The sequence below is a fragment of the Stigmatopora nigra genome, chromosome 4 (genome assembly GCF_051989575.1).
Source record: "Stigmatopora nigra isolate UIUO_SnigA chromosome 4, RoL_Snig_1.1, whole genome shotgun sequence".
Lineage (NCBI taxonomy): Eukaryota > Metazoa > Chordata > Actinopteri > Syngnathiformes > Syngnathidae > Stigmatopora > Stigmatopora nigra.
Window position 1 is genome coordinate 3,785,440 of NC_135511.1, and position 12,093 is coordinate 3,797,532.

General features: G+C 39.3%; 1 protein-coding gene across 1 annotated transcript; it reads left to right on the top strand.

The window, feature by feature from the left end:
* Window positions 1–1,509: 1,509 nt before the first annotated feature.
* On the top strand, window positions 1,510–11,061 carry fbp1a (fructose-1,6-bisphosphatase 1a). Its single transcript, XM_077714446.1, has 7 exons — window positions 1,510–1,763; window positions 4,360–4,522; window positions 4,579–4,671; window positions 6,106–6,249; window positions 6,332–6,469; window positions 9,648–9,767; window positions 10,702–11,061. The coding sequence occupies exons 1-7, from the start codon at window positions 1,594–1,596 to the stop codon at window positions 10,897–10,899; spliced, it is 1,026 nt and encodes a 341-aa protein (XP_077570572.1). The 5' UTR covers window positions 1,510–1,593; the 3' UTR covers window positions 10,900–11,061.
* The last annotated feature ends 1,032 nt before the right edge of the window (window positions 11,062–12,093 follow it).

The window sequence follows — 12,093 nt, forward strand, 5'->3', positions numbered from 1 at the left end:
GGCTCAAGCTAAATGCTAACAGAAGGCCATAGGGCGGCCCCAGGTGTCGCTCCTAATACCTTGTCTCTAAACTTTTGCAGAATTTTGTAGTTCTCTTATTAGTGACGTTTCAAACTTTAAACTACAATAACAAAAATGACGTCAGATGCTATCCACCAATTAAATCACAGGAAAAGTTAAGCAGTCCAGATTGGCTATATATACTCACGAGTACCAACTTTTAACTTGTTAAACGAATCATTTAACTTCAGAGAACGATTAAATAGAACATAAACAATTTCAAGTTTAATCAAAACGTTATGGATTTAATTGTGTTACTTCTGCCCAGTAACAACATGCATATGATTGTCCTCTGTCAAACAATGTCGTTCGCAAACTTCGCAATTTTCACTAAATTGCAAAAAAATAACCAACAATTTAATGTTTCGTTTAAGATAAATGTATTCTTGTTCATCACGCATCTAAATGTACAAAAAACACTGTCAACAGCTGTGTCACAGATTGCACTACAGCAGAACCAAACCAAAATCCGAAGTTGCCATCTTGTGGTGAAAGCGCAGACAACAACGGAGACAGATCTGAGTTCGAAGTTGATCTGTATTAAATAAAGGGGCTGTACATATTATATTTAATAAAGGGACTGTACATATTATATTTAATAAAGGGACTTTACATAAGTTTTAAAAAATTGACTGTACATATATTTAGTAAAGAGACGGTACATATTATATTTAATAAAAGGACTACATATTAATGAACATGTTTACATATTTATGTTAATCTAACGACTATAGTCGTGTTTAACACTGAGCTCAGGTTCGAGCATGCAATGTGAAATGTGCATGCCCAAGTGTATAATTTTTTGCATCACAGCTGATTCAAATATTGAATTTCAGGTCCGCGTGTGTGCGTGCCAATGACTTTTTTGTTCAGTAAACATACGCACCGATGGCTTATTTGACATGTTGAAATGGTTGAACTGTTCCAACATATACACACACGCGTGCACACGCATACACACGCATACACACGCATACATACGCATACACACGTACACACTTACACACACGTACACACATACACGCATACACACACATGGACACACACATGGACACACACACACACATAGACACGCATACACACGCATACACACTTATACACACACACACACTTCCACACACATATACACGTACATTTTTAATGTAGTATTTTATTATTTAGGACCTCACGTGACACAAATATCGAGAAAAGTAAACTTGAGATGCTCTATTTCAATTATTTCATTTTCATGTTGTTTGCGAAAGAAGAATGTGGACTTGAGCCACATTTCTCAACACGTCATTTTCAAACATAGCTATTGCCAAATAAATTGCACAGTCAACTTCTATTGTGAAGCTCACACTCCATCTTATCAACCACTAAAGGTGTCACAAAAGGAAACGGCGTATTGCTACAGAAGCCCCTCCCACTCTCTCCTCTCTCCTCTCTGATTGGTTGGTCAAGTTCCGCGTCAGGACAGCATTTAAGTCCCGCGGCACTTCCTCCTCTGGACTGAGGGAGAACTTTTTCGTTTTCTGGGGGGGATTTGCAATCATGTCCGACCGAGGAACTTTTGATACCAACGTGGTCACCGTGACCCGTTTTGTCATGGAGGAGGGCCGGCGGGTCAAAGGGACCGGGGAGCTCACCCGGCTTCTCAATTCATTGTGCACGGCCGTCAAAGCCATTTCCAGCGCGGTGCGCAAAGCCGGCATCGCTCACTTGTAAGTATTAGTCCAGACTTTACTTTTGAAAATAAGAATGAACTCACTGAGATGCATTTGTGTCCCATTTGGAACATCCACGTTGCCACAGACCGAGCTGGAGATTCTGGTTTGGCTAGGACCAATCAGGAAACGCATACCTGAGCCCACGCCCACTTTTCCTTTTTTTTTTGTTGCTTCAACTATACAGTCGAACCTTGTGATACGACCGCTCCGTCATACGACATTCTTGTCTTACGATGAAAATTTCGATCGAATAATTCGCCCGAGATACTATCACTAAATGTTGTGATGCCACCAAGCCAGGTGGCCTTGGCACTGTATTTTTGGTATCTCTTTCGTGTATAAAATATTTCTACGACCACTGGGTGGACTTTGCATTTCGCCAACCAACGCAGGGGAAAAACCGGGTGTTTTTCCCCCGCGTTGGTTACATTTACCCTCCAGGTAAACAATATTACGATTGATCGGACACGAAACGCAAAATAATTGAAAAAAATGACAGTGAGCTCGCTAGGCTATAAGAGAGGAATATGTCAACCATTTCCACCATCCTTAAGCAGAAGGACACATCAAGACGTTTGGCTTGATTATCGCCGAGGAAAGTTATATCCCCCACCAAGTTTTCAACTGCGATGAAACTGGTCTTTTTTGGAAAAAGATGCCCAGGCGGACATTCATCGTGGCAGAGGAGAAGGCATTACCGGGACACAAACCCATGAAGGACCGCTTAACGCTAGCGTTGTGTGCTAATGCGAGCGGTGACTGTAAAATTAACCTGCTACTAGTGTACAATGCGGAGAACACGTGTGCCTTCAAGAGACCTACAAGTGATGTGTCGCGCTAATTCTAAAGCTTGGATTACGCGTATTGTGATGATATTTGTGTGCGTCTCTATCGAAATATTTTGAAGACGAGGCAAAAACAAAGAACTCTTGACGCATCAAGAGTTCTTTGTTTTTGCTTCGTCTTCAAAATATTTCGATAGAGACGCACACAAATATCATGTTCCGGCAAAACATCCGGGTGGGGTCAACCCGCAGAACGTAAAAAAAGATTAAAACAAAATTAGAATTCAGTTTGTGTGAAGTTAAAAAAGTTGGAGTCTTCAAAACGAACGCATCAAGAGTTCTTTGCTTTTGCCTCGTCTTCAAAATATTTCGATAGAGACGCACACAAATATCATGTTCCGGCAAAACATCCGGGTGGGGTCAACCCGTAGAACGTAAAAAAAGATTAAAACAAAATTAGAATTCAGTTTGTGTGAAGTTAAAAAAGTTCAGTGTCTGTATATAGTTATCCAAGTTAATTTAAATTTGTTTGTTCGTTTTTCGGGTGCGTTGTTGCCATGGATCAAGTCCCCCAGAACAGCCACCACCTCCGCCTCTGTGTGTGTTAGTGTCTCTCCCCTCTGCCAAATGCGTCCAATTTTACATCTATTAAACACATTTTCTTACTATTAAATCACTCGTTATTCTTTACTTTGTCAATATATGGCGAAATAGAAGAAATAAAACCTTTTTTCCAATCCAATATCCTATTTTTGGTGTTTTTTTAAGATGATTGGAAACAAATTAACTTGTTTTCAATTCATTTCAATGGGAAACGTCCGCTTGAGTTACGATATGCTTGTCACGGATTACGATCGTAAGTCGAGGTACTACTGTGCTTTTTCAGTCTTTTAGAATCATCAATTATGCCATTGACGTCTTAAAACAGACGTCCAATTCACGTGTACTGCGAGGTTAGCAGCAAATGAGCAATTAATCTCATCTCATTTTCTGAACTGATTTATCCTCACTATGGTTGCGGGGGTGCTGGAGCCTATCCCAGCTGACTAGGTCATAGGTGGGGGAAACCCTGAATTGGTGGCCAGCCAATCGCAGGACACGAGACAAACAACCTATCACGCTCACACCTAGGGGCAATTTAGAGTGTACAATCAGCCTATTATGCATCTCTTTAGAATGTGGGAGGAAACCTTAATACCCAGAGAAAACCCACGCAGGCCCTCTTAATTGCCGATGTGAATGGTGGATGGAACATGCAAATTCCAAGCAGGTGGACCAACCTGGATTTGCACCCGGGTCCTCCCACTGTGAAGCCGAAGCGCCAACCACTCAACCTCCGGGCTCAACTGCTCATTTTTCGTGTTTTATATATTTTTTTAATGACAAGTCAAAGGAACAAAAGCATAGGCGTGAACCAATTCATTTTATTCATTTATTTCCATAAGCAAACTACGGGCACCAGGCGGGGGACACCTTGAATTGGTTGCCAGCCAATAGCAAGTCAAAATGCGACAAACAACCATTCACACCGGCAATTTAGAATGTTCAACCAGCCTACCCTCCATGTTTTTGGGATGTGGGAAGAAACCAGAGTACCTGGAGAAAAACCACGTAATCCCAGGGAGAACATGGAAACGCCACACTGTGAGGACCGACCGGGGATCGAACTCTCAACCCCACTCGTCCCCCCCGGCTACCCAATTCTATATATTAAAATAAAAATGTTACCTATGGCACTTGAACTTTTTAAACGGTTCATGTTTTGTCCTTGAGGCCCTCTTATGTTCTGTGATTTCCTTTTGAAGATACGGCATTGCGGGCAGCACCAATGTGACGGGCGACCAGGTGAAGAAGCTGGATATCCTGTCCAATGACATGGTCATCAACATGATCAAGTCCTCCTTCACCTCTTGCGTGCTGGTTTCAGAGGAGAACGACAAAGCTATCATCGTGGAGCCAGAGACCAGGGTAAACAAACGTAAAAAGAAACAACTAAACATTGAGTTCAAATATCTTTTTCACAGGGCAAGTATATCGTGTGTTTCGACCCGCTGGATGGCTCGTCCAACATCGACTGCCTGGTATCCATCGGAACAATCTTTGCCATCTACAAGAGGGTATGTGCGTCAACTCGTCTACTAAAATGGTGGTGTGCAAAAGATCATTGGCTGGAATAGATGTCAACTGCAACTAGTGACTTCATTCACTTTTTAGATAAGGTTTCAAATTAGAGTTTTAAATTCAAGTTACATTTTTAATTCACGGTTTCAAACTAATTCCTTCAAAGTAGGATTACAAATGCCAAGACAGATTTTTGAATTGAATTTGAATGGTTTTGTTGTCGTTATAAGTACCGTATTTTTACGACTATAAGACGCACTTAAAAGTCTTACATTTTCTCCAAAATAGACAATGCGCCTTATAATCCAGTGTGCCTTATATATGGAAAAAACAGAAAACTAAAAACCACCACTGTCGAATATTAAAAAAAAAAAAACAATACTGTTAAATATGCAGATGCCATCTTAGTTTACAAAATCTTCCATCATATAGCTCCTCCCCCACTGCAAGATTTTATACAAAAAAATCCAAAACATCAACAATGGCTGGCTCTAGAGCTGACTGTGTAGTGAGGGCTTCATACCTGGAAGTCAATAGCAATTATTGTATTTTCACGACTATAAGGCGCACTTAAAAGTCTTAAATTATCTCCAAAATAGACTGTGCGCCTTATAATACAGTGCGCCTTATAATACACTGCGCCTTATATATGGAAAAAAATGTCATTCATTGAGGGTGCGCCTTATAATGTGGTGCGCCTTATAGTCGTGAAAATACGGTATAATGAGATTTAAAGCTTTCACAATGTAGTGCACAAATAACAACAACAAACAGACAAATAATTGGAGTTTTAAAACAAGGTTAGGGTTCCAAAGTAGGGTTTCTAACTAGAATTAAAGTTTGCAAGAATTTTATAATCCGATTTATAGGATTCTTAACTACGATTAGGATTTTAAATTTAAGTTACATTTTTAATTCAAAGTTTCAAACTAATGTTGAGCTTTCAATGTGGGATTACAAATGAAAAAACTGATTTTTAAATTGAATTGAATTCGAATGTTTTAGTTATAATGAGATTTAAAGCTTTCACTATGTAGTGCACAAATAACAACAACAAACAGACAAATAATTGGGGTTTTAAAACAAGGTTAGGTTTCCAAAGTAGGGTTTCTAACTAGAATTAGGTTTGCAAGTCATTTAAAACCCGAGTTATAGAATTCTAAACTACGGTTAGGGTTTCAAAATCTGGAATCAAACTACAGTTTCGGTTTTAAATTAGGGTTTAAAACCATAGTCAGGGTTGAAACGTTTGATTTCAAGTTAGGGTTGGTGGTCCAAAGTAGGGTTTTAAACCCAAGTTAGAGATTATAAATTAGTGTTGAGTTTGCGATGAATAATTGCTGCCAGTCCTCCCACCCAGCCCAAAACGGACTTATGGTCAATGGCAATGATTGAGTTAATTGTCCCCGTTTACCCTCTTTTTCCCGCAGGAAAGCGAGGATGGCGAGCCTTGCGAGAAGGACGCTTTGCAGCCCGGCAGGAAACTGGTGGCGGCGGGCTATGCCCTCTATGGCAGCGCCACCATGATGGTGCTCTCCACCGGAACAGGAGTCAACTGCTTCATGCTTGACCCGGTCCGTACAACTCTTAGACCATGACTCAGAATGCAGAGCAAAAAAAAAAATTCTATGAATTTGAAATGGTTTCTACCTTTAGGCCATCGGCGAGTTCATCCTGACAGAGCGGAAAGTGAGAATCAAAAAACGGGGCAAGATTTACAGCTTGAATGAAGGCTACTCCAAATACTTTGAGCCGGCTGTCACCGAGTATTTGCGCAATAAGAAATTTCCTCAGGTAATGTTGACAGAAACTCCAGGAAGTTGACTTGCAAAATTTTCTTTCTATCCTTCCTCTTTCCTCTCTTGAGTCCTGCCACGGTGAAATGATTGTGATCTTCCAATCACTATTGAGATGGGCCAGTATTTGTTTAGACCAGGCATGTCAAAGGTGTGGCCTATGGGCCAGAAGTCGCTCACTATGTGTCTGATCCAGGCTGTGGGACACTTTGTAGCTCAGTTTCCCATCCACGCGAATCACTTTCGTTCATTCGACCCTTGCTGTCAAAATGGCGCCTTCAATGGCGGCCAATGAGTTATTAAGGAAACTAACTATGCCCCAAAACCAACATGAAGTAACCTCGAAATACACCAAAATCAGCAGGAAACGACAAATAAACAAGAAACATCCCGGAAAGTTCCTCAAAATCAATAAGAAATGATTTTTCAGAAGTGACCTGTAGATACTCTAAAATGGAAGTGGAAAAAAAAAAGAAGTGATGAAAAATAACTCCTTGCCTGCTATTGAGATATTGATAGATGTGAAATTCGATTCAAATCGTTTTGGTTGTTCATCTTTTAGTACCATTGATGGTCCAATCCATTTTGAATGGGAGGAGCAAGTTAACTTTTTCGGTCATAGAAGAGGCAGTCAGCAGGAGATACACCAGGGGGCGTTGAAATAACACATGAACTCAATGAGGAATCACAGTGACAAATATCAGGAGTGGGAAAAAATGAAGAAAAAGAAGCAATCCTCATTACTCGAGAGATTTCAGCTGTCAGTTTCCACTCTGATAAACATAGTGTGGAAATGGATGACCACAGGCACAGTTCTAGTTGACGCCTGGAGTGGCAGGCCAAGAAAAATCTCATATAAGTAGAGGCGAAGGGTGGTGAGAACAGTCAAAGTCAACAAACAGACCAGCTCCAAAGACTTACAACATGGTCTTGCTGCAGATTACGTCACTGTGCATTATTCTAATAATCAGCACACTTTGCAAAATGAGAGCCTTTTATGCGCACATGCCACAAACAGAGTCGCTTGAGAAATGCTAAAGCACATTTGGACAAACCGGCTTCATTTTGGAATAAGGTGTTCCTATCCCAGCTGGTACAAGGCGTGGGTCACCCTGAATCAGTGGGCAATGAGAACCCTGACAACCATTTTTGCTCATAATCATACCCAGGGGCAATTTAGAGTGTACAAAGAGCCTACAATGCATGTTTTGGAATGTGGGAGGAAATGGGAGTACCCATAGAAAACCTTTTGCTTGTGAAGTACTAATATTTACAGCTGGTATCCCACTATGCCAGGGGTGTCAAACTCCCTTTGCTCTGCAGGCCGAATACAGCTTAATTTGAGATCAAGCGGGCCGGACCAGTAAACTCATTGCAAAATTACATAGAACTAAAAATAAGCCCACTTTTTTCCTTTGCATTAGTCACTACTACTAATAAATAGTGCAAAGAATGAGTAAATTATCAAAATGTTTATTAAAAGAATGTTCCCTTTACATTATGAACAATATATTATGGACAAGAGAATAACATAAGAACATAAATAAATGTCACTTCATGTTGTCTGCACGTACTAAAACACCACGTCCCCTAGCTGATAATACAAGAACTACAAAATTTAAAGAAAATTCATATTTTTTAATACAATGCAGCTTTCTTCCCCGGGCCGTACCAAACCACCAGACGGGCCGGATCCGGCCCGCGGGCCGTATGTTTGACACCACTGCACTATGCTGTCCAACTCAGTTCGCAACTAAATGTAAAACCAAAGATTAAAGTTAGAGCTGCCAACCTCTGTCGACCCCATTTCAGGAGTACCCTGGTCCCATTTCCGGAGTATTTCAAGAGCTAATGCGATTCACACAAAATTGAAAAAAAATGTAAAAAAAAATAGCATGAACAATTTAAATCAAACTTTTATTATCATGTTTTTACATTAGTTGCAATATTGTGCAAATGTCGGTCCTTTTAGAGACAGCTTCAACATGAGATATTTCGTCGAATAGGAACTAATAAACTTCCGCGAGTGCCTGGGTTTCTTATTAGAAGATTTATCCAAAATGCCATCCATTTTGCATTTATTGTTAAGATACCGTATTTTCACGACTATAAGGCGCAATTAATGTCTTACATTTTCTCCAAAACAGACAGTGGGGCTTATAATCCAGTGCGCATTATATATGGAAAAAACAGAAAACAAAACAAAAAACCACCACTGTTGGATATTTAAAAAACACAAACACCTAAACTGAAACAATACTGTTGAATACGCAGATTCCATCTTAGTTTACACAATCTTCCATCATATAGCTCCTCCCCCACTGCAAAAAAAATCCAAAACATCAACAATGGCTGGCTCTAGAGGTGACTGTCTAGTGAGTGCTTCATACCTGGAAGCCAATAGCAATTACCGTATTTTCACGACTATAAGGCGCACTTAAAAGTCTTCTTGTGTTTATTTTCTCCAAAATAGACAATGCGCCTTATAATACAGTGCGCCTTATATGGAAAAATGTCATTCATTGAGGGTGCGCCTTATAATGCGGTGTGCCTTATAGTCATGAAAATACGGTATATCATATTGCATGTTGATAAGACTCACCACTGCTGTGTACACTTACTTCCTTTAGAACAACCCCAGAAATGATAGGGTTTGTTTCAAAACAAAAGACAGCCTTAAAATTACTTCCCTTGTGAAAAAAAAGTAAACAAAAATGTTAAAGGGATAGAATCTACCTATGCAATCGATTCCGAATCGTTAGCCATGCTGAAGTCGAACAAGACGAATCACTACAAAACTTATAACTTGGATGATTCAAAATGCACTTTTCTTAACAAATTATTCCGGTTTACAGTTCAGTTGAAACAACATTGCGGAAACTATTGCAATGGTGTGAATTTCGGAGGATTTAAATTGGAAATGTGGTACTTTTACCCCCCAAAAATAAGTGAACATTTTGCTGGATTTCCAGAGTTTACAGAGGTTGTCTGGAATCTAGAGTTTGCATTGCATTTTCTGGAGAAATTCCTGAAATTCCGGAGTTGTTGGCAGCCCTGAAGTAAACAGTATATAATATGTATATAATTAGTCAACATATTGTAAAAAAGTATTGAAGGCCATCAAAATAATCTCTTGTGGTAACCCTATTGTACACTTCACTGCCTACTGACCACAGGACGGGACTGAGCCGTACGGCGCTCGCTACATCGGTTCCATGGTGGCCGACGTGCACCGGACACTCATGTATGGTGGGATCTTTTTGTATCCGGGGAACGTGAAGAGCCCTGAGGGAAAGGTGAGTGCTTGCCTTTAGAATTAGTACAAATTGCTGCCCTTTGACATAGTATTTAAAGCTTTGTTCAACTTCGTGCTGTGCAAATATGCTACTTATTTAAATGTTTTTTATCCTTACTCAATATTTTATTGAGTTGATTTGGGTGGGGGGCAGTAAATGAATTTGTTCATTTCCTGAAACCTACCTACTCCAAATGGCACAGGCGCCTATGCGCCATCAATGGCAGGTGTTGAGTTAAAGGAAAGGAGAGGAGCATTCTTGAGTGGCCGTAACTTCACCGCATGAGTTCTGAATTTACATTACACATCTACACTCAACATCAAAAAACATTTTGCGAGTACACTAGTAAAATATAAAGAAAAATGTTAAAACAAAAAAAGAAAAATAAATAGATGTCAGTAGGATGGTTCAGAAAATTAGATGAGAGATATTGTAACGATTGAATGACAACAAATAAGATTACCAATGTTCCCTCTAATTTTTCGTTGGTCTGGAGACAACCTCCCTGAATGCACTGAGTACCAGTGTGAGCGACATCATCATTGCTCGCTATGGGACACTAGTATCACACCTGCCATAAGCAGGTGCATGTCAATGTTCCCTCTATATTTTCATGTAAAACATGCTGTAAAACACAAAAAACATAAGAGTGGACAGAGCTACTACCACTGGTTGCCACGTAAACGGCGCCATCATAGGGAAAGGGGTTAAAAAAAAGATTTTATTTACTGCGCGCCATATGATTGCTGTTGCGCAGAGAAGTCAAGAGTAGTGAGCAATTGCCGCACTCGCGTAGCTTAGAGGGAACATTGATCATGACTAAGACACAGTCAAATTGAATACTGCTCTGATACTACGTCAAAAATGGGAATCTAAACGGGATGTGATTTGTCAAGTGTATTTGTATGATGAATTGCTCACTCCTTGGGGAAAGCTGCGTCTGCTGTACGAGGGCAACCCCATGGCCTTCATCATTGAGCAAGCAGGAGGAGCCGCCTCCACCGGCTTCCAAGACATCCTCGATATCCAGCCAGAGGGAATCCACCAGAGATCCCCCGTGGCCATGGGCTCCCCTGACGATGTGGCCGACTATGTGGCCATGTGCCGCAAGCACGCCCCAAACGCCAAGTGAGGGAATGCTTGCTTGCATGGCAGCCATTTTTTTTCAGGGAAGGAGAAACATATCAAGGCTATCATTCAAAAATTATATCAAATGTTATACAGTTCTCAGAAGGACAAAAGAAAAAAATACAGCCAAACAAATAAAATACAACAAAATGTGTGGGAGCAGCAATATCAGTATTCAACACTGGTTTATTTTGCCAAATATTGTGTCACAATACTTTTTACATGGTGGGCTTGATATCACATTGAAACTTATATTGATGGGTTTTTTTAAATATTTGTTGATTTTTTAGAAATGTATTACTGAATGAAATCAAAGTAATTCTAGGTACTAATGCAGGAAGACAAAATTTCAATTGATTTTGGCTGTTTTGCAACACTGTTTTAAAAATTAAATATCTAATATGTAGTTCTATACAGACATAGCAGCCAAATTCAAATCCTTGCAATAGGTTTTAGCGTGGATGCTTTTTCTAATCTTCATACCCACCTCGCTAATTCAGTTTAAATATGCTAATCTATGATTAGATTAGATAATTTTATTGAGCCAATATTTGTAAAATTTCATTGTTACAGTAGCAAGAGGTTGAGAAAACATTTTAGACATAAATAAATAGGTAATAAATAAAAAGTGTGTATGTGTGTATATATATATATATATATATATATATATATATATATATTTTTTTTTTTTTTACACACATGCATACATACATATATACATACATATATTTACATATATTACATATATATGTGTATGTATATATATACATATAATACTCTGTGGTACATTATACAATATTATAGTATTATCATTATAATGAAACTATATTATCAGAAAAAACAGACCTACATTGTCATGAATAAAGAATCATCATTACGTATTATGTAGTCCCGCGGCCACTTGAAAAATGAAGAATTTGTGTACCTCTACCATGTCAAAATACAACAAAGGTGGAAAGGATCAAAGATTTTTGTGATTCTTTAAAAATGCGAATGACTTACAAAATGAACCAGTTTAAAACATTTCAAAGCACTCACCTCACTTTTCAACGTCTTCTGGCACACATGATGGATCTTCAAGGATCCACTCCACTCTAGTTACATTGACATTTAAGTTTAAATGTCAGCAAAAGTTCAGACAACATTTATAGGCCAATGTTACCCTTGTGGTGCCTGAATAGGTTCCATGAGCAATAAT

What these genes read in the sequence shown, in the direction of transcription:
- fbp1a (XM_077714446.1), top strand. Translation starts at nt 1,594, where the DNA reads ATGTCCGACCGAGGAACTTTTGATACCAACGTGGTCACCGTGACCCGT. An exon ending in TCGTGGAGCCAGAGACCAGG is followed by an intron (nt 4,523 to 4,578) that starts GTAAACAAACGT and finishes TCTTTTTCACAG; the next exon opens with GGCAAGTATATCGTGTGTTT. An exon ending in TCTTTGCCATCTACAAGAGG is followed by an intron (nt 4,672 to 6,105) that starts GTATGTGCGTCA and finishes TTTTTCCCGCAG; the next exon opens with GAAAGCGAGGATGGCGAGCC.